General features: G+C 32.2%; 1 protein-coding gene across 2 annotated transcripts; it reads right to left on the bottom strand.

The window, feature by feature from the left end:
* Nucleotides 1–15,009: 15,009 nt before the first annotated feature.
* On the bottom strand, nt 15,010–22,176 carry LOC108760730 (UDP-glucuronosyltransferase). 2 transcript variants are annotated; one of them, XM_018506836.1, is made up of 6 exons: nt 22,028–22,176; nt 21,006–21,565; nt 18,315–18,734; nt 17,407–17,638; nt 16,617–16,845; nt 15,010–15,317 (listed from the first exon to the last, which is right to left on the bottom strand). In XM_018506836.1, the coding sequence occupies exons 2-6, from the start codon at nt 21,408–21,410 to the stop codon at nt 15,020–15,022; spliced, it is 1,584 nt and encodes a 527-aa protein (XP_018362338.1). In that variant the 5' UTR covers nt 21,411–21,565; nt 22,028–22,176; the 3' UTR covers nt 15,010–15,019. The 2 variants fall into 2 exon arrangements, with proteins under 2 accessions (XP_018362338.1, XP_018362339.1); XM_018506837.1 differs by having other exon boundaries at nt 21,006–21,546.
* Nucleotides 22,177–22,862: the final 686 nt, after the last annotated feature.

Here is a 22,862-nt window from a genome sequence, read left to right as displayed (position 1 = left end):
CAGAGAGAGACACACACACACACACACACACACAGAGAGAGAGAGAGAGAGAGAGAGAGAGAGAGAGAGGGGGGGAGGGGGAGAAGGTATAGGCAGAGTGAGTTATCAGAGTCGTTAACAGTACGTCGCGCATTCTTAATTTGGTTTCATCAGAACGGCAATGATAATAATAGGTACGCATTTTTGTGTCAGTCGCCTTAACACGGGATAATTTTTAATTCGACATACTCGGAGATGAATAATATTATGTTTGAATGGGATGTAAGGTGACAATTCATCTTACCTGTAACAAACATGTCAGCGTTAAGATGGATTGCAATTCCATATTCAATTCAATTGTAATATTATATGTCATTATTTGGCATGAATAGTTGACGAGCAATTTCTTTGATATTTTTACTACGACGTATTTCTTGTTGCGATGAATATTCAATGAATAGTTAACGGGAAATCAATTTATTACCGGTAATTGTATAGAACGCATCACGCGGTAAATTAAACAAGCAAATCTAATTAGACGATATCGAAATTCTAAACGTATTAGATAACATAACGTTGTTTAAAGTGATATTTTTATAATTGATAATTTGCTTTGGTGCTATAATGAAATAACAGAAATCTGATTTTATATTGTTTTTCATGATTCAACAATTTGTGAAAAAATTCTATAATAGATGCGAGCACTTTCTTGTTTTGACTCTTGCAGTATTTTTTATGTTTTTAATAACACGTCGCGTGGATGTATTTACATATATTAATTAAAATACACGATTTGACTATGATTTTTTGATTTAGCAAAAATGTATTTTAATCAATCAATAAATTTATTGCTATATTTCATTCATATTATACGTAAATACTGTCCAAATATTTGTCGATATACTTTCATTCGCTTGCGCGAACATTGATCGATGTTTTAAACGGTGACCTTTGACCAAAAGTATCAGCACTATATATACTTACGTATAAAATATTCCAGAGGTGTTGGAGTAGTTCCGCGCAATTGCGTTCGTAATGTCTTCGCAAGATAGGTAAAATATGGTCGCTCATATTTTACGATCGACGCTTTACGCGCGTTATGACATATGCTTACATGTGCGCGCGTACAGTTTATGTTCGCGGGAGAGAAAGAGAAAGACAGAGAAACTACCATTTATCTCTGGACAATGAAGAAAAACAGAATGAACACAAAAGCGAAAAGCGAGCTCAAGCTCCCTCAAGATTTTCACCGTCATCGCCATCGTCGCCGTCGCCGTCGCCGTCGCCGTCGCCGTCTCGTCTCGCGTACTTTTTCATCGTAATGTCGTGTGCGCGACTAGCTCAAATCCATTTATACCGATGGGCCTATCGCGTGTATCGGAAGGACCTTTGACCGATGATGTGATCGATGTAGGACGTCTGATGCCTTACAGGGCGTGCATCCGAGCGGAGCGAGCGAGCGTAAGGGAATACATGCTCCTCTATACCTCGTTCCTCGTCTCTCATCCCTCTTCTGCTCTGCACGGTTAATGGCCACGTCGTCGAGAGCATTATCGAATGACCTTCCTTCTCGGCCTCCTCTTCGGTCTTCGCTCTTCGCTCTTCGCGAACCTACGTTCGCTCACGTGTATACCTATATAGATGAACATTATACCCTGTAGCTCGGGTCGTAAAAGCGAAAAACCTAATATTGTTCGGTAGCTCGTGATAGTTGCATACGTCGAACAATATCGAAGTGACAATCGAAAATAAGTTATCGCACATAATTCTGATATAATATATGGAGAAAGGTAAAATTATCATTTCCCCACGTGTTTCATTTCTTTTTTCTATGATAATTCACTTGGTACGCAACGTAAGATTTTGCACTTTATTCCCACGAACTATTCAAAAACTTTATGTTTCTTTTTTAGACCGTTTTTTAAATAAAATATATAACTCCTATCGTTTCTCCCTGCTGCAATATAGTACGGATTGAATATACTGATAAATATTTATTTGTATTCGTTTTCGTGTGGCAAAGGTAATGAATAAATACAAATTCGTTTCAAGTATACGTTTTTTAACTTTGTATGTTGAATAATAATTTTCATACTTCACTTATAAGTGTATAATTTTGCATATTTGACTTGTACACATAATATTTGCATATTTACTTATTCCTGATTAGATTTAGCAGTTTTGCTTTTCGTATTTAATTTCGCAACATGCTCTTTGCGATATATTAAAATGTCTTTTTCTTTTTCTTTGTAAGAACACATTTACATGCAAATGGAATAATTTATTCAAAAATATATTTTCTAAGATTTGAAATAGATTTTCGAAGACATTATCTCTTGTTAAATATTTACGTGAAACGAATTCGATAGTTTAATGTATCGCAAAGAGCATGTTGCGAAACTAAATACGAAAAGCAAAACTGCTAAATCTAATCAGGAATATGTAAATATCCAAATATTACGTGTATAAGTCAAATATGCAAAATTATGTACTTATAAGTGAAGTATGAAAAACTATCACTCAAAATACAGAATTAAAAACCGTATACTTGAAACGCATTAAAATATTCACTGTAATGTCATATCGATGTTGAATTGCATGAATGCTTTTTTAAATGATTTTGACAGTATATGTAATGAAATATATCGAAGAGTACATTAAAATCGAACGACCGCGTGGTACTTTTGTAATTACTTTTTAATCCGTAATTCAACACGGTTTTCTTTTCCGTGAAAACGGCAACATTTATACGGCAATAATTAATATTACGTATACACAATATGAATCATACCTTACATTCCTATTATGATCAATATTACTATAGTTTATAGCAAATAGTATGTCTCTCACAGCATGGCTTTTGTGTATTCCCTGATATGTGTCTAGCTAGAATTTAGCCCGAATGGAGTCGATGCAGAGTAAATATGTAGGAGACAGCATACCACACAAATTGAGTTCTGATACGATTGCCGTATGATACTTGTATACAACGGTGCATAGACATGATACGTTTGTACTCTGAATATATATTTTCACGCGAATCGTATCAATCCAGTCGAATAGCTCTAGTGAAATTTTCTTTACGGCCCGAAATGTATCGCACAAGAGCGAGAAATACATTTATCGTTTCCTCGTGTCAGTTTTATACTTATTTTAAACAGTGTCACGTTTCAATCTTTGTTGACTATCAATCAGATTATTATTATATTCTATATCATATTTTTACCCAATTTTTATCTATTATTATCTTACTATTATTGTAATTATTATTATCTATTTACTATTCAATAAAAAGACACCAGAACGAGACTCATTTCCTGTAATTCCTTAAACGCTGAATACGAATCTGATTTCCAAATTGTTCCATCAGAATTTTGAGAAATTTGCAATTCATTTTACAAAAAAAAAACATGTTGGAGAAATTTTATTGCAATTAAGAGTATTATGTTGTTAGAACTTTCAATCCTCAAAAAGATTTTTTAGTGTCGGCTATGATTAATAAGATATTTATGATTAAATATGGAGTTTATTGTGGAAAAGTGAATTAGATCATTGACAATTTATCAAATAGTTTTCAATTAAATGTTTAATTGAACGTAAAGGTTTTTAGGCCGCTGATGTCAAAATTGACAAAATTATGACATCTATACATTTTGTAACAATTTGGATGGTTCTCAAGTTTTGATATCCGTTATATTGAGTGTATAATTTTAAATTTGTCGATTTTGACATTGGATTTATATTAGACGGCAGAAAAGAGTTTAAATAAATATAGTTAAAAGCTATTTGTTAAATCATCAATGATTGAATTCACAGCTCTTCCGTAATAGATCCCATATTTAACTATAAATATTTTATTAACTATAGCAGATACTAAAAAAATCCTTTTGAAGGCTGAAAGTCCTGGTAAATTTTGATTGAAATAGAACTTCGTTAGTACGTCACATATCGTAGTTATAGTATGACAAAATATATAAAAATAGCCTTTTCTATAAATTAAATTGCCGATCTAAATTCTTAATAATTTTTTAAAATTGTGACTTGATTCGTATTCACACACACACAGTATCTAAAAAATTATAAGAAATGACTAGTGTTGTTCTAATGTTCGAAAAAGTCCTTTTTTATCGAACAGTGCATTATGTGTTATTATATTGTTATCTAATTATTATTATAAATTTATCAAAGTAGAATTAGCTCAGTTTCTTCTTCCTGCTTTAAAAAGTGGAATATTTTCTATACGAATCTCAATATTTTAAAATATACAAACATATTTTGTACACAAAAAAAGCGCTATTGCATTGTATATTTTGTGACAAAATTTTTTATTATTGTAAGCATTAATACGATAGTCGTTATTGCAATGATTGTTTTTAATCTAACATGTGAAAAAAAAGCACGAAGACATTTTATTTCTCTCTGGTATTTTATTTTGACTGGAATATTTTAATTACCGTGAATGTGTGCTACGTAAAATTAACAATTTCTCTAACTTAAATAATCTGCTCATACATTTTGCACAATTTCTGACGTAGGAATGTAAAAATTAAAATTTCTACGTAGCCATCAACGATGTTACTTTTGAACTAACAACCACATGTAATATCACATCTATTTGGAACTTGCTCTTGTGCTATACGTTTTAAAAAGGGATATACTTTCTTTATTTTACTTATCACTATTTTGAAATATTCAAACGGAAATATTTTGTATGTAAAGAATGCGCTATTGCATTATATATTTTAGGACAAAATTTTTCATTAATACGATAATCATTATTATAATGATTGTTTCTGTTATACAAATAAGAAACACAAAGACACTGTTTCTCTCTGGAATTTATATTTTAGATGGAGTATTTTAATTACCGTAAGTATATATATATATATATATATATATGTGTTATGTAATATGAACAATTTCTCTAACTCAAGCAATCTGCTTGTGTAATTTGCACAATTTCTGACGTAGAAAAGCTAAAATTAATATTTTGGCGTATCCATCAACGTAGCTTCTGAAGCAACAATCATGTGTCATACCGCGTCTATTTGAATGTTCGTGATAAGCAGATATTTATGTTAGCGAGATGTATTAATGGCGTCGCTGTTTCCTGAATGAATATTCGTGCGACAAACGAGAGACGTCTTTCCTCGAAACATTGGCAGTGTGAATTGCGGAATGAGAGTTAGTGAATAACTCTTACAGCAAAGTGCCGAAGGGCTTCCGTTAGTAATTGTCATTCAAGGGATCTCGTTGCAGCGCGGTTAGCCATGTACGTTCGAACTACACCAGCTTTCGTAGTGTATTGTTATAGAGTGTTCTGAATAGAGATACACATCGAATGTTGTCGTCGTCACTGACACTCCAATTCGACTGATCTTCCTTGACGATTGCTTTGATTGCAGGGACCCGACAATTTGTAGCTAGTTTTCTTAATCATAAATATTAATTCAATTCAACTATAGGAATTGGATTAAATTTAAATTAAGATTGATCAGTTTAAACTAAACCTTTGGTTGGGTAATCCAATATGGGCTGGATAATGCATTATCCAATGACGCTCTTGAAGCTCAATTCGCTAAAACCTCCCAACTTTTCTGAGGATCAAATAACTTCGCTACTATCAGTGCACGTAAATGACCGCCATTTTTTTTTACCTTGTTGCACTTTGTTGAAAAGCATATCCGTTGCCTCTAGAACACTTTGTAAATAAACTTCTCGATACTTTTAGCAAACGATAACATGTAGCGTTCGTATTACGATGGTAGCCTGGCAAAACGGTGTAACTATTAGTGACACCGTGATTAACTCTAGAACATATAAAATGGATTTCCCCAATCAAAATTTCGCTTGCTCCGTACACGAAAAAAAAGAAAACGGACAGTTTTATTTTATAACATAATAATATAAAACTTTTTGACATTATACTATATCCCTAAATCCCTAAATCTTCAAAATAAAAAAAAGAGAATCTAAAAAATATTAATCTGAACCAAAGTTACAGCCTATCAAAGTTACAGTAAGTCTTCCAGATTCATGGTGTGTGTTTTCAAAATTTTCTGGAAGGTGTGTGTTCTATAAGGATTAAATAGGGATAATCGAGCGCCGTATATTTGACTTGTATCCAAATGCTCCGTGAATGGCAAACTGTATTAACGACGCTGACCGTGGTGACTACAAAAATAGCTCGTCTTGCGATCCTTTCGACTCCGTTCGCTAGCTTTCAAGCAATTTAACGGCACGTCTAATTTAATTTGTGTGTTTACATGTCCATGGACTTAGCCGAGCAAGGGAGATCGATACCGGTGGACCACGTGCTTAGGCTGGAATGATTTGTTGGCTAACTGCCATCGTCGTAAATTCTATTTTCACAGATATAGCGACCAGATGCGTGGCGTGATCGTTTCGACCGTAAGATTCGCAAATTGTGTTATTAGGTGGAAAGGATCGAAAATAAGAATGCTTCCTGTGAATTCTTTATGAAATTCTTCATTTTAAAAGAGATTTTTTTTTGGTCCGCGTATTCGCTGACTTGATTCCAAGTTTTGCGCAAAGAGACGCATATACGTAACTTGCAGAGGAAAAGCTAGAAATATCAGACAAGATAGACAGTCGAGGCAGCAATGTTTATCGAAATAACACGAAAACTTGTGTGTGGGTATGTGTGTATTTATGACAGTCCATGTAATTCAGATTTATATTTTCGAAACGTACATGTATAACAATTCAAAGCATAAGCGCAGTGAATACAAAGTCACCTAATTTAATATGTCGAAAACACACATAATGGATTTATATTCTTAAACTTCTCTCTGATAATATAGTGAATAATATGTGTGTGGCAGGATAATTTCAATTTTTAACGCTTCAGCAATCAAAGGTATTGCGCAGAATTGCGCCACGTTTTGCTATTTTGTTGTCCGCAATTAATCAAAAGTTCAATGACTGGTAATTTAATAATGATTGGATAAAGGAAATTTCAGGGCTTCACGATGATTGCATCAAACGCGATGAGCAAACTCCACGAGTGCTATGGTCTATTAGTCGATTCTTGCATGATCTTATTCGGATACGCGTCGGTAGTTGTACGGATACAGGATGTCAGTTAGAGATAGATTCATGTCGAAAGTCGTGGATCGTTAATGCGTAGGAGTTGGCCGGACTCCAGATAACGTGCGAAAAGCCACAGTTTCTCGTGCTTTGGTACACGACGAAATCAAAACTACTGAACGCTTGGAAACACGAATAGAATATGTAATAACAACATGTACGACATGATGGATATATTCCGAAAAATTCACTGTATTTTAGATACTACAAAATGTTTAATATTTCTTCTCTACAAAAATACAAATAATATACTTGAATTTCTTTTACAATCATTGTGACGATTTTTTAACCGTTTGAAAGCTTGCAGAATAAACTTAATGAATAGATTTTTTTTATTACTTTTATGTGTTTTATATATATTTATTTTTATTAATATTATGTTATTATTATTATATGTCACGTTATATGATGTCATTGGTTGTTTTCATAATGGTTGATTCATTTCACAAAGATGGCACATTATATTTCACATTGATACACAATCTTCTTTCAGCATTTTGTTAAGGTCCTGGAAGAGTGCTTTTTATCGATTAAAATTTATGTCGTGCCGTCCACGACTTCGATAAGCTCCAAATAATTGGCTCGTTGCCAGGGTTGCGAAAAGCGATCAGTCTCTTACCAATCAACGATGGCGAGAGCTATCAATCGCGTTTCTGACCTTCGCGGTAGATCGCGTAAAATGGTTTCATCGAAGACTTACGATTAGTTTCTTTCTGCAGAAAAGCTCGCTACCACCTGCTGATCTCAATAGAATGGAAATTGAATCGATTTGTTCTGACGTAGATATATAGGGACTGGGACAAACGTGAATAGTTGTGGAGGCGTAAAATTGGACACGAAAATATCGATTCAATGGTAACTGAGATAAAAATGAGGACAGAGATCATTTTCGTTCCGCATATCGAATTTGAAAAGAAATATTCGACCCAAAGTCAATTTGCGTTTCTCTCAAAATAAATACGTGAAACCACAAAAACACACACACACACATACATGACGATTGCGTAATGCGGTCGTTTTTTTTCCGCAGATCGTATATATCGCGCTACATTTATCACTTCAGCCTGGCGTCATTAGGTGTTTCGCTTAGCATAAAGTCATTTTTATTGTATATTCTGCATTTGTATAATTTAAAGTGAAATAAAAAATATTGTTATAAGAAATAATTTTTTAAAATATTAACAATATACTGAGTATGGAGATTTTTTAAAAGATAAAATGTTTTAGAAGTAATCTATAAAATATATGTATATATGTTTCTCTCCTTTGTGTGTCAAGACTTCAAATTTATCATCGGTATTTGTTTCTGTTTCAGATCTGGTGTGGTTCGGACATTGACGTATTTCATTCTTGTAACTTGTCAAAAACATCAATCATGGAGACGCAAACTGAGGTAAGTCTTTATACTCTTTGTAAAATTTAAATTCAAAATTTTGAAACTCTGATTTTAAGATGCACACTTAAATTATTTTACTCTTTGCCTGCGTGAAAATGTGCAAATCATCAGATTTTATCAAGCAAGACAGAAATGATGTGCATTTATTTTATGCAAACAACTTTCATCATATTTCTAAAGTCCTTCTGCATTTTTCTCAAAATGAACATGAAAGCTTGTTATGGAAAATTTAATACGATTTTCTACTATCGTGATTGCATGGCTGAAATTTACACGAAATAACGTATCCAGATATATGCGTTTGCTAGAAGTTTTAACAAGCCTCAAAATTTTTTACGTGTAAGTAAAATTCGATAATTATTGTTCCATTCTAATTTTATACAAGAGTAACTTTATATAAGAGATATATTTATATAGAATACTTGGAGAATAATTTAGAAATTTTAAAGTTTATAACGCATGAAAGGATAATGAAAATTTTAGTTAATACACTTAAGAGTTAACACCTTTTCATGTACAAGCCGTTTTATGTTTCAGCATTTTAAACAGTTTATTTAAAGCATTTCTTTGTTCTCGCGGTTCTATCGTAAATAAAGCACTGAAACTTTGATGTCACTTATGATCTTCCGTTATTTTACTTTAAATTTCTAAAACGTTTATACACACACACACACACAACCTACATTATGTAAACTTAGAATAAAATGTTTTAAAATAGAATTATTTAAAGAGTATGATAATATTTAAAACTATGTAAGGATAAATATTTTTTTATAAATTTTTCAAATCTTTATATTTGAAGGTTCTATTGATGCGATCTTACAATAAAATCCGTAATAATCATAAAATCCACGTGGATATACTTTTCTGAATTTGATGTTTCTAGAATCAAATTGTTGATAAATATAATATAATCTAGAAAAGAAAATTCTAAATTTGCTGAAAAATCTCTCAGGTTTGCACGTGAATATACTTTGTTGAAGTTAATATTTCTAGAATTGTCGATAAACATAATACAATCGAAAGAAGAAAATTCTAAATTGATTGAAAAATCTCTTTGGTTTTTAAGAAATTATAATGTTGGACTAGTTCTGATTCTTTTCGAATTCTTTTTATTAATATTTCATCAATATTTGTTAATATAACGAAGCTGGAAATAATCCATTATGTCAATGTACTCCATCGTATCAAATCGGCTTTCAGATTCGACGTGGTCGATTAACCGATATTCCCCTTTCCTCCTCCTTCTATCATTCAGTAGGGAATCCTCTCGCGAGCCCTCGAATCGAAGGTAGTCATCAATCAGCAACTCAACAATGTGAGATCTTGAAAACGATCGACAAGAAGGAGGACGTGAAGATAGATCTGACATTTCCTTGAACGACAACGGAAGTCGAGCTATCGGTTGCGTTAAACTTGTCGGTACATTAACATTATCTCTTTTTCGCGAAAGTGCTACTCTATTACATAAATATTTATTTATACTACGAATCGTTATTTCTTATGCAAATTATATAATGACACAAGTATTATACTGAAGGATTGCTCGTAAAAAATAGTACGACCGTGAACCGCCACTCTATAATATTAGTAATTGCACTTTAATATTGCGCGGACTTTGCCGCGTTGGAAACATCCATTGGATCATTTATTATAAAAACAACGTTCATCCGTTCTTATTCTTTTTTTCTAAATTATGAGACTTATAGATTTCATGAAGCTGGATCTAGCTGTTTATAAATATGAATGACATTTGATGTATCTGAATTAGAAAAACAGAATTTATTTCCATATCTTTATTTCTTGAACAATTTATCTAAGCAGTGCTACTTTCAGTGAAAATTTTTAACATTTAGAAAATAAAATTTATTTTGAAGTATTTTGGTATAATTTTATATAATATTAATGAAAATTACTTACTTATCATACTTAAAATAATAGATATTTTTTTCATTTTTGTTTGCAAACAAAAATTGTTCCTGAAATAACTTGATTGAAACGTGCCTCGAGATTAGCCAATTTGAAATTTTTCATGATAGAGATGAAAAATATCTCGGATTGTTAAAAAGTTGAAGTTTAGTAAATTTATTAATTTAGTAAAACTGTTTGGATTGATTATTTATTCTAAATATTTTTTAATTATAATGCTATCTGAATCCGAACTTTAATTAATTTATCGTGCAATACTGTCTATTATTCATTTATATAAAAAGGGTTTAGTTTAAAGCATATACCGACGGACTTTAAATTGGAATTTTATTCATTTATAAACTGAATAACGCAAGCGGAAAACGATAAATCACGGTTATACATGTACCAGTAGATGGAACAATAGTATACGTCGTACTTTCCTCATTAAAACAAGAGATTTTACGAAAGCACTTGATAGAAAATTTATCTCGTTTATTGTAGTATGTTTTCGTCATCCTACATAAACGGCAAATCTAAAATTTAATATTATATATCATTTATGCACAGAAGAAAATGCCTTTGTATTATATGATTTTATGTTTACTTGATTAATATGCTATTTTTGTAATTTATCGTTTGTTCATTCCTTCTGAGCTTATGCAGCAGTATTTATGCGTTTTCTAGCGTGAAATTTAAAAGAAACGTAGCTATTTTATGAAAGCTTACGTTACTGCGGCTTGATGGCAACTTTACGGGCGTGTCCTATATACATACATATACATATATATCTTTATTATTACGAGCATCACTGCTAAAAGCAACGGTCAACTTTTAGATAGGAGTAGTGCTTGCTAGTGTAGCGTGCACGTAGCATTATATTGTGAATTACCTATAAACTAGATAGCATTGACGTAAGATAAGAGCGTGATCTCTTAGAGCACACATTCCTCCACGTGTTGCAACTAACGATAATTCTTATTTACTGCACATATAAAAACTCTTATACTACTGACTTCTTAAGAGCAATTCATTCCTCGATACTCGCTATTTGTTTCGAAGCACAACAAAACAAAGACTTATTTTCTTACCAATTAGTGTTAATTATTTAATTTTGAAGCTCGCGACTCTTTGAAATTGATTAACTTGTAATGTTGATATCGATATTATCGGGAGATAAAAATCGAGCAAAAATATCTTGTGCTAAATATATACGATTAGAATACGAATGACTGACAAAAGTCACTCGTTAGGCACGGTTATTCGATATTCATTCAAATAAAACTCAGAATGGATCAACTATATTTAACGCGATGTATGTGTGGTGAAGAAATATGGGTTAAGGTTTTTTTTTAAAAAAACGTGATTGCCTCGGCATTGAGTTAGCGAGACGACTGTACCAGTATTAAAATAGAAAAGCCTGCTCCATAATTGAACATCGAAATCTTGTTACTTTCGGTTTTGATCTCACTCAATTTTATTTTCGTTTTACTTTGGTTTTTCAATTACCATTCTCTTCCTCCCACCATCCGTACATGTAGCGCATTTCAATCACCAAAAATGCGGACAATGATGTATGTTTTCTATTGTAATTTAATTTTCTATTGTAACAAAAGATATGATATATGTAAAATGTGATGGCACACGAGGATTCTGCATGCTCGATCTCTTTTAGAATTCAGTTCGTTAACAATAATGCTTTATAAATTGGTCGAAAACCTCCAATAAAACGCTTTTAATTGCTGTGTGAAAATACTTTCGTATTCAATTGTTTTTCAGTCACTTACATTAAAACCATTAACGCGCACTTATATCTTGTTTTACTTTGCATCAATTTTAAAGTGAGCCGGGTTTTTACATCGCATGAATATCTTGTTTCATACTCTCTCTCTCTCTCTCTCTCTCTCTCTCTCTCTCTCTCTCTCTCAAGTGGTGTTATTATTACCGTAAAAATACCAGTGATCTAGGTATATACACATGCTTTTTTGGCGTGGCGTGAAATTTCAGTGAAATGTAAATGCATACGAATCTTCTGGCACACGGATGTGTTTAATTGAATGTTAATTGACGGTTCGCTATTTACCGCTCTGTTTGATTTAGGAGAACCATGTCACATTTATGAGATATGGGAATCGTCGATTTTTCGCGAATAATTATCGATATTTGCCGTTCGTATTTATTGAACGTGGTTTGGAAATGGTTTACTTACAGTTTATAATTACAAACGCAGTGATAGAAGAAAAATTACATTAAAAATACATGTTCCCGGTAGAGATTTAATGTTCTGTTTTCACAGAAAAAATATTTGATATTTTTATAGCGAACTGAATTTTTCATTATATTTTTTTATTAAAATATTTTTTTATTAATATAATTTTAATCGTGCAATACTAAATGTTTCTCTGCTAATATAAATTTATTTTAGATAATGCATTAGTTCTATTATTTGCTAACAATATTTTACGAGATTAAAATTATAATACATATATATAATCTAAACAATGTAAATATTTTATTTTTATCTTATTTTCTTTTTTTATAAGAAGTATATAATACTGAAGTTATATATGTCAATGATTATACTCGATAAAATAAATTATTCGTTGCGGAAATAAATAAGAGCTTTTGTTCATCGAGATCTGCTCGCAACGTAATCCGTATGTGATATTCAGGTATACATGGCATTACCGTACAAACTAACTAATTAATGAATAAGTGGAGTTCTGTTGACTGGATAATAAATGTACGCACTGCAAAGCCGATAACGTCTGTCAGCTAGGCACTGCACGTTTATTTACGACGTTCTGAAGCATGCCAATAATGCGTTTTTATGTTGATTGCACCTCAAGCTATAACAATGCTAGTAATTACGTGTACAATATGGATTTTATTTTTGTGAAAATGAGGTGAAAATCAAAAGTGAAATTATACATAAAATTTATATTACACACACTTTATTTTAATACAAGTTAATTAAAGTAAATATAATTTGAGCATTTTACATTGTGCCTCAATATTTTAATATCAATATATAAAAAGTTACGTACGTTTCACAGAAAATCGTACTTAAAAAATATACTTTCTATCATAAATTAATATTTGTGTCACAAACGATTTCTTTTGACGCATATTCTTGCGGTCGGGAATAATTAATATCTAAACTACAATGTATAATGATCATTTGTACGACAAAATTTTACGAGTATCCCGACTGAGAATCGAGATCTTCTTCGCTCAGTGATAAAGCGGCTTTGTCATAAAACGTTCTGCTTCATTATTTCATGTCGCGACACCTCGACCGGATGCAATAACGTTCATTTCTATGCAATAAAGTTATTACGGGTCATATCGTAGTCCAATGAAATGATTTCCTCAATAATGCGTTGAAATCTCTAACGGCGACGATTTATATCCATTCTGCAAAGTTTCACTGCAGTCATGCTTTGCGCGATAAAATTGAAGTGATGACTTTCGAAGCGAATAATCGACAAATTGTCGATGTTGTGATGAATATCGGAAGCTAATATAGTCGAATGCAGAAAATATTTGGAATGTAGTGAAAATATAGAAGTAGCTCGGGACAATAAAGCACGGAATGTCAATTTTATAATTTCAGTATAGAGATATTTTTTGTGCGAAGTTTTATCATATTTTATGTTTCCGAAGATTCCAATGCTTTTGATGTATAAAATCGATCTTATGCTTAAGGAACTATTTTTAGAAACTAATATATTATATTGAGGTGTTTGAGATAATCTCTAGTTCAAATTAATTTCTATTATGATATATAAAACTAAAGTGTCTTGATATAATAATGTTCTTAGTGCTTTCTTTCTAAGAAAGGTTCTAATTAACGTAAAATATTAACGAAAGCTACATTCATGTTTCTATCGTAGTTGTAGATTGTGACGCATGTTAAATAGCCGTACGTTACATAGTCAAATTATGCCGTAACGTGTACCGGACGTTTATAACTTATCTTACATTTGCGACTGCAATTCATTAATATTCCACGCGTTGTTTGCCGAACAGATGCCGGGAAACACAACGGTGCAGGGTAGCACGCTACTCGACGAGGAACTTCGTCGAATTCTGTTGGAACGTGAGCAAGAATGCATGAAGCTGAAAGCCGCGACGCTGCCGCCGACGGGTAAAGTATTTCATGTTTGAAAATAAGCGAAATCGACTGCAGGAGCAAAAATGGCGAGTAAAATTGTGCAGAAAACGCACGCAATGCGCCTTTATTGTATGCAATGCGACATATCGCGTACTTTATCAGGCCTATTTGCTTTATCTCGGTACTCAATCGGTTAATAGTGATTGCACATTAATATATCGGATTTTTCTAGATTAGACGGTTCGTTTATTATTAACACAAGCCCGTTGACAAATGGTAGGAAACAATGAAATTGTGGCGTTATACGCCTGAATATCGATGCATGTGTCGAAGCCCGCACATGCAAATATACATACAAATTGTAATTAAACTAAATATATATTTTATTAAAACACTATGTACAACGTGAAATAAGAACGTTGTTTTTAACATTTATTTAAAATATTTTTTTGTACATATCGAGGAGATAATGATCTCTAAGGTGTTTAATTTATCAAAATACGGCATGTTCACTTATTCTTCTTCAATTTCATTGCTGCATTGTCCTTCTTTGCACAAGCGCCCGATCCGAACAAGAGTTTCTTTAATTTTCGGAGAATAAATAGCGCGATATAAAGCACTATAATAATTACGGTGAATATAAAGCCGTAAATATCCACTAGATTCCGTTGCCACCAATTGAGTTTAATTCCTGGTGATTGAAGCACGTTTCCGAATTTCGCTACATATTCCACCCAAAATATAGCTGTATCCAAGGGCCCCATCGGTCGATCGAGGAACAGCTTCGATAGTTTTTGGACATTTTCACTGAAACGAAGAGAAGCGTTTATTGACGGTCAGTATAACGGGGTTGATGTTTACAGACGAAATTAATTATAGCAAAACTCAGAAGTTCGTAATGAGCAACATTTTTAATCACGTCATGTTTTTATTCGACGCTGAATCGTCGCTGAAATTTTAATTGTTTTTAACTGTAACAGTGCACAATTTTTACATAGATTTCACATTTTTCTTATTTCTTTTTTCATCCATTCTGTCCTGGTTAAAGCGTTTGCTCTTATTATTTAACATTTACGCGTAAAACGTATTTCATGTGGATTCATGCAGATGAAATGGACGTGGAATTTAAAGCACATACCAATTGATTAGAATTGACTCACGATATGCATTGGAGAGTAAAGCAAGATTTGGTTACAATAGAGAGCACACGCTCTGTTTATTCCGCGATATGGAACGATGCAACCGGTTACGGATCAATAAATGGCTAATAAGATTTAAAGCAGTGAATTTTGACTTCTGAAGTTCATTTGACTGTTGCACAATGTTATTATATTAACACTAACAATAGTAAAATCACATTTTTTTATGCAAACAAAATTTTATTTCTGAAAGTAATAATAAATGAAGTTACAAATATAATAGACATATAAAAAGAAATAAAAAAGGCTAAAAGACTTTAATAAAAAAACATAAATCTACTAATTATTTCCATATATATACTGATTATTGCGAAAAATATTACTAAGGCCTCAGTGATCAAAAGGCTTAGGACGCTCGCACGGAATACTAGAGATCCGGATTCGACTCCCGGCCGAGGTAATATTTTTCGCAATAAATAAATTTATTTATATATACAGATTCCCAGCATATTAAGATCTCTTTAACAGATGCCTACTGAGTATCAAAATTTAATTGTGATATTATTACAAAAGTTTAGCCTGTGTTTTCAAAATTCGGAAAAATTAACTCGGTGCACAGTAAATGACTACAAATATAGTATATATGCATGTGCATATATAGTGTATACAAATTCACATTGAATTATTTAAACATTAAAGATTCGACTCTTATAGGCTTTTATTTCCTATTTCCTATTGATTATGTTTAGTGTGTAAGTATATGTATAAAAGATATAAAATTATAACGTTATTATTGCACGATCACTAAATGTAACATCTTGTGAATTCAGCACAGGTACGTCCTGTGTTTGTAATCTCTCTCGCGATCAATGTTATGATTCCATTAAACCCAGTTGAACACATTACAATTAACAGACAACTGTACAATGTTTAAGCTTTCCGATGTTAATAGTCTTTGAGCACTTACCGATAGGAGGAATCCTTCAGAATGTTATTTATTGCCGAAGTTAATTTCTCCTCAGTAACATTGTTTACTGAATTCAACGAAATAGCCACCTTTTTATTAACATAATTTTTAATGTTGACACGCTGATCGCCAAATAGGGGAATTCCAATCATAGGAACTCCGCAATAGATTGTTTCTTGTGTCGAATGAAGCCCGCCATGTGTAATAAAAGCTCGTATGTTTTTATGCTCTGAAATTCATAGCGATGCTGTTTTTTTCTTTATTGTGAAAATATTATATGATTGAGCACCGTGCATAGATAAAACAATGATTTAAAAGATAATATAGAATATCTTCCTAGAAAATCAATTATTTGATTTTTATTTATTTCAATGTTTTAGGAACTTGATTTAATTAGTGTGATTTTTATCTTAAACAATTTTTAAAACTAGTTCAAAAAATTTCTTTTCTGAATATGATAAAAGTAGTACATTTTTTTTCCAACTGTACACAATATTTTCTTTTTAACGTAACTAGCTAAATTTCAAAATTACATATTTTGCAAACGCATTCTTCGCGACTTTTTGAATATATTATAAAGTAACTGTCAACACAATTAGAAAATTTCTATCATGAGAAAATACGGAGAGCGATTTTTGGGGATACTCAATTTATATACAAATATTTTATTGCTGTAGTATGCAAATCCTGTGAACTTTTTATATTGAAAATAATTCTAAAAATAATTATATGACGAAACGAAATTAGTTATTTTGATGCTCTGATGTGTGACCAGTTGATAATTACGTACTGAGAACGGCGATCTGTGGGAACCACGATTGCGTCATGACATTCTTCGGTAAACCTGGTAATAGCTCTTCCTTTTTTACGATCTTCATCAGTACACGAACCGGTGCGATTTTCTCGAAAGATGCGTAAATTTGTTGCAACAGTTCCTTAGGAAAAGTTTCAATCCTCACCATAGAACCGAATGAAAAGTAGATGCAGCCATCCTTGCTTTCGTCCAACCATTTTTGCACTTCCTATATACGTATATTTCTTTAGAGCATATAATTTATGATGTTACATAATTCTTCCTGGATATACGAGGCATATTTTTAAACGCAAGAAATTTTGAAACAAGCATATTTTTAAAATATTTCTTGCAAGAAAATATGAGATGTAGTTGAAAAAAAAAATTTTAATAAAAAAGTATTGAATAAAATTATTAAATATGCAACGAAAAAGTATTCATATTTCTATATTTATCATAATTGTTACACACATAATCATATATAATAATTATTAATGAAACATCGAATATTTTTGTATATTTAATAAAAATTTAATGTCGAATCTGAACAAGTTTATTTTCAATACGCACATTGCACATGAATAAATAAGTTTAATAAAATTTAATAAAAATATATTTTATATATTTTACTTTTGTACGTATAAAATATTATTTTTTATTTTTTTTATCAATATCACGTTCTGTTTATTTGAACAATAAATTTTATATATTTTCTACACAAAATAATCATTTTATTTAACTGCAGTTATTTTTTCTTATTTTTTATTTGATCTTGAACGAAAGGAGAAAATCAAACTATATATTTACCAATAAAAAAATGATTTTGATTCTAGTCAGGTTTCATTGTATCCAGAAAGAACGCTTTGTGAATAATAAGGAAAAAAGTTATTTATGTTGAAACATACCGGTGACGGCGGATCACCCTCGTCGCTGAGATGCAGACCACCGACCTCGATCACGTTAGTGACCATCGGTCTGATTCCATTTAACGAGTGATGAGAATTGACCAGGTATAAAGATATATCGTTGTATAAATCCGTGATATGTGGCAAGTTCATGCCGAAGTGCTCATTTACCAATTTCAATTGTTTATTTGTATGATAATGAAATTCCCAAGAGAGATAATGGGTTGTTAGGAAATTTGTCAAACGTTCCTTGAAATTCATGTGTTGGCTGTATCCCGAGAACATATTCGGGATATAAGATGGATTCATCGGGTTGGCGGACACCTCAGAGAGCCAATCATGGAAAACGCTAGCTACCGTGCCGACCATGGGTACTTTGAGATGACGGCCGAAGGCCATGTAGCACGGAGCTGCGAACAGCTGCGTGTATTGTCAATTAATTAATTATTCGTGCTCAATAAGTTACATTTTGTAATCACTCGCGTGATATTGAGTGCGTACGTGCGTACAGTCAAACCGAACACTTGTTCCGGGTAAAGATGCGCGGTAGCGCTTGGATCACTGGTCGTTTAGCAATGCAGTTTAGTTACAAAGAGACCTTGACGCGATGTTGCCTCGAGATATTACTCATAAAGAGCAGAAACGAATTACCATTATGCCACGCGGCTACACATGGCGATGAGAGAAAAATAGATATGACGATCAAACCAAGTGACAAAAACAAACATGTACTATCATGCCAAAGTTATGCATCAGAATTGCTGATTTTGCGAGGCGATTTGAATCGTTAGAACTCGGCTTATAACTATGCATTTTTCATGAATTTTTTCACGAAAGTAGTGTTTTTTAACATCTGAAAGGTTTACTAACTGATTGTTTAATTACACATTAACGTTGATCATGCTACATCTTTCACAATTGGAAAGTATTATCTTCGTGTTACGAATACATAGTTAACACGTAGTCTATTCCTGACTCATTTAGCCATTATTTCGCATTCAATCATTCGAAAACAGGTAAAAGCTCGTTAGAACCTCTAAACACTGTGATATTCATTGAATGAGGCGAATTGAATAACCTAACGCAACAAGTATCATACAACTCATATCGAGATTCAAACGCTTCCCGGTTTATTATATTGAGTGTGGCAATTTCACGTGTCATTACATCTGTTCGTTATAGTTGCTCTTTCTGCTTTGTTTCGTTCCTCATTCTCCCTCTATAAAGCATGAATATATAACAGTTCCATTTTAAACGCAGAAAGCGCAAGGAGACACAATTAGAACGAATAGGCTTCTTAAAAGAGCTATGTCATTTTCGTTATCTTAACTTAATTTATTATATACAATAGTGAATAAATATAGACATAATAAAGTTAAATCGAATGAAAATGCAAATTAATTAATTAAAATTTCTAATTTGATTTATTAAACCAAAATGGAATTCAATTTAATTAATTCATTTTAATAAATTATGCAGTCTTTCTGTGATATATTATTTGTTGTTTTAATTATATATAATAGCATAATATATATGACTCAGAATTTATGTGCGAATATTTGTAATATGGATCATATTTTAATGTCTTCCGTTCTTCCGCCACAATATCTAAAATTTAATTTAAGATTATTTATAACCGAATGTTATACAGATGCATCGCATAACTTAAAAACTTATAGGAATTAATTAGTGCGGAAAACTTGACGTACAAGCGCTGAAGAATTGTGGTAGCGAAAAAATTTTCATGAAAAATGCATAGTCATAAGAATCTTAACGGTTCGAGTTATTTTATAAAATCGACAATTTATATAATACTTGGATATTTCGATATTTAGATATTGTAAGAGAGTATTTGAATTAATAGCTTTATGATGGGAAATTATCATTATCATTATATTGAGATAATAGGGCGACATTTTCCGTGTTAAAAGTTGTTTTCTGTTAGTAAAATGCTGTAACTTTAATAAAATCAGATACAATATTGTCTGTCGTATGTAATAAATATTTAATAATTAGTGAATAATTAACGACTTGCCAAGTTGTAAGCATGTCAGTTAATTAACATCTCGTTAAAAGCGGTAATAAATTTCGTTTAATGAAGTAATGTTTGCTTTCTAACCGCGTTTTATATTTAACTTTATTAATTATCTTCGCATATTAAATTCAAGTCTTCTTTTATACAATTTTCTGATTACTGTTCGTTTTATGTAATTTTGCGATAAAAGTTTTACGAAAACGATTATTTTTGCTAATATTGTCTTATCACGATAATGATTTTAAAAATACAAACAAAGTTATATCCATTTTCTTATTTGCGTTGATTACTTATGCTAATTCTTTCGTAGGATGAACTTGGGTAAGATGACCATCTATGTGTATTTAGTTCCTATTAAGAATTTTTTATGCTTTACATTTTAAAGAATCGACTTTTATTTGCCCGTTTTTATTGTTATATTGTTAGTAAAAATATTGAGACTAAAGCTTTTTTTTTGCGAATTAAGTTTCAGTGATACTCCAGAATAATTACTAAAGTCTTATTTCGCATTTAATAATAAGTGAATTTTACTTAAAGGGACATTTAACTTAACATTGAATTACAAAAGTACGAATATTTAAATAATTATAAAGTTGTAAAGAATAATCTTTTGACAGTTTTGTTTTCCGAAGATAAGTCAAAAACATTAGACATACCTCTATAATGACGATATCGTAAGGAGGATCTTGCGGCGGGTTTTTGATCAGCTCTTGTATCTTTGGAAGGCTGAACAGATTGCAAGTGATGGATCCGACTTGCTGAACCAAAGCGGCTACAGATGGAGTGGAGAAGCTTAGTGCTTGTGTCGCGGTCATATTGTTCGTAACTTCTGGAGTAGTGCCTTTTAGACTGATATCCTTGTAATTAGGTATTGGTTTCTTCTGTGGGAAATGCGAGACCACATCTACTTGATGACCGCGTCTCGCTAATCCTTTCATCAGTACTTCTTGCATGTTCCAATGACTCTTGCCATTTAATGGGAACAAACCAAGAATTCGGTAACTGCTAGCAATTTGGTCAAAAGCCAAAATCACAAAGAAAATCAATAGCGACATCTTCATTTTGATCTAGTGAACTCACAACCGGTTCTGTGTGAATATACGCTATACTCGAGTATTTGTCGTCTTACGTAATTTTTGATGTACGTAATGATTCAAATTGCTATCGTTGTAACTACGTCAACTGATCACACTTCACCTGGGAGAACATCAGTTAACTGAAATGAAAACAAGATGATACGACATTTTTGTGAGACCGATAAAGATAAGGTTAAGTCGGATTATAGTGGAAATGTTTTCATACTATATAATTGAACATTAATAATGTGTTAGTTAAAATTTTCATGTGTATAAATACTATAAATATTATTGATATTGTAATTTCTATTATTAACTCATATCATTATTATTTATGTATTTTGACGTGAAATACATCATCGTACAATTAAGAAATAAACGTTTTAATAACCGTTTTAGTTATCATTTTTTGCAAGTTCATGAATAATAACGTGACACTTTAAATGCACAATGAAGAGAAACTGTACTATTAGGCTGTGTTTGGAATTTTACACGAGTGCTCCAGTGCGTCATTCTATTTTTATCACTCATTAATCGTAAAACAAAGATGAAGTTGCACATTCGAGCACTTGTGTCGAGTTTCTGAATGTAGTTCTACTCACTCTTTGATAATACGACAATTTTGTATCAAATTATATCAATTGACGAAAGAGATGATTTGATGCTCCATGATATCACTTATTGTTCGAAGTCTCGTAGAGAAGGTCTTTCACAAGTTCGTTGGCAGTCAGTTGCAGTCAGTTGGTTATGAATACTAGCCGGTCTCTTGTTAGAGGAAAGACAGATGATAACGAATATGAGTGGTGGTGGTGGTAATTGACGCTTCAACCATCACAACCACGTAGTGTATCTGTCAAAGTCCATCTATGTGAAAACTTTGGATGTACAATGCTCGCCAAAAGTTCACCTGAATAATTTTTGAATAGTTCGAGATATAAGATTGAAATTTATAGAGATACAATGAGATCGTAAAATCTATCATTGAACCTCAAAAAAACACTCACTTAACATTCCCGTGGGGAGAGGGGAGAAGGGATCCTGAAAATCTTAAATGGCATATGGGGTCGAGTGAAGGCTTGTTTGAAAGGGCTTCAACTATTTTTGAAAAAACCAATTCAATTAAAGATGAGCCAAGATGACGAGCACGCACGCACGCACGTACGCAGGCGCGCACGCGCACACACACACACACACACACAAGAGATGTAACTCTTCTAAATATCAATTTTCAAATAATCATAACTCTGCGAAAAAAAATCGTAGAGATCTCGGTCAGTCCGCGTTGTTCTCGTCTCGAAAAGCCCTTTCAAACGAGCCTTCACTCGACCCCACATGCCATTTAAAATTTTTAGGCCTCCTTCTCCCTCTTCCCCCCGGGAATGTTAAGGTGGGTATTTTTGAGGTTCAATGACAGATTTTACGATCCCATTGTATCCC

This window comes from Trachymyrmex cornetzi, unplaced genomic scaffold (assembly GCF_001594075.2).
Source record: "Trachymyrmex cornetzi isolate Tcor2-1 unplaced genomic scaffold, Tcor1.1 scaffold23, whole genome shotgun sequence".
Classification (NCBI taxonomy): Eukaryota; Metazoa; Arthropoda; class Insecta; order Hymenoptera; family Formicidae; genus Trachymyrmex; species Trachymyrmex cornetzi.
This window is presented reverse-complemented; position numbering and strand designations above follow the sequence as displayed.

Excerpts from the sequence above, each read along its gene's own strand:
- LOC108760730 (XM_018506836.1), bottom strand. The coding sequence starts at position 21,410 with ATGAAGATGTCGCTATTGATTTTCTTTGTGATTTTGGCTTTTGACCAA. Across the intron at positions 17,639-18,314 it reads AGGGTGATCCGCCGTCACCG|GAAGTGCAAAAATGGTTGGA; the intron begins GTATGTTTCAAC and ends ATACGTATATAG. Across the intron at positions 15,318-16,616 it reads CTGAAGGATTCCTCCTATCG|TGAAAATGTCCAAAAACTAT; the intron begins GTAAGTGCTCAA and ends TCTTCGTTTCAG.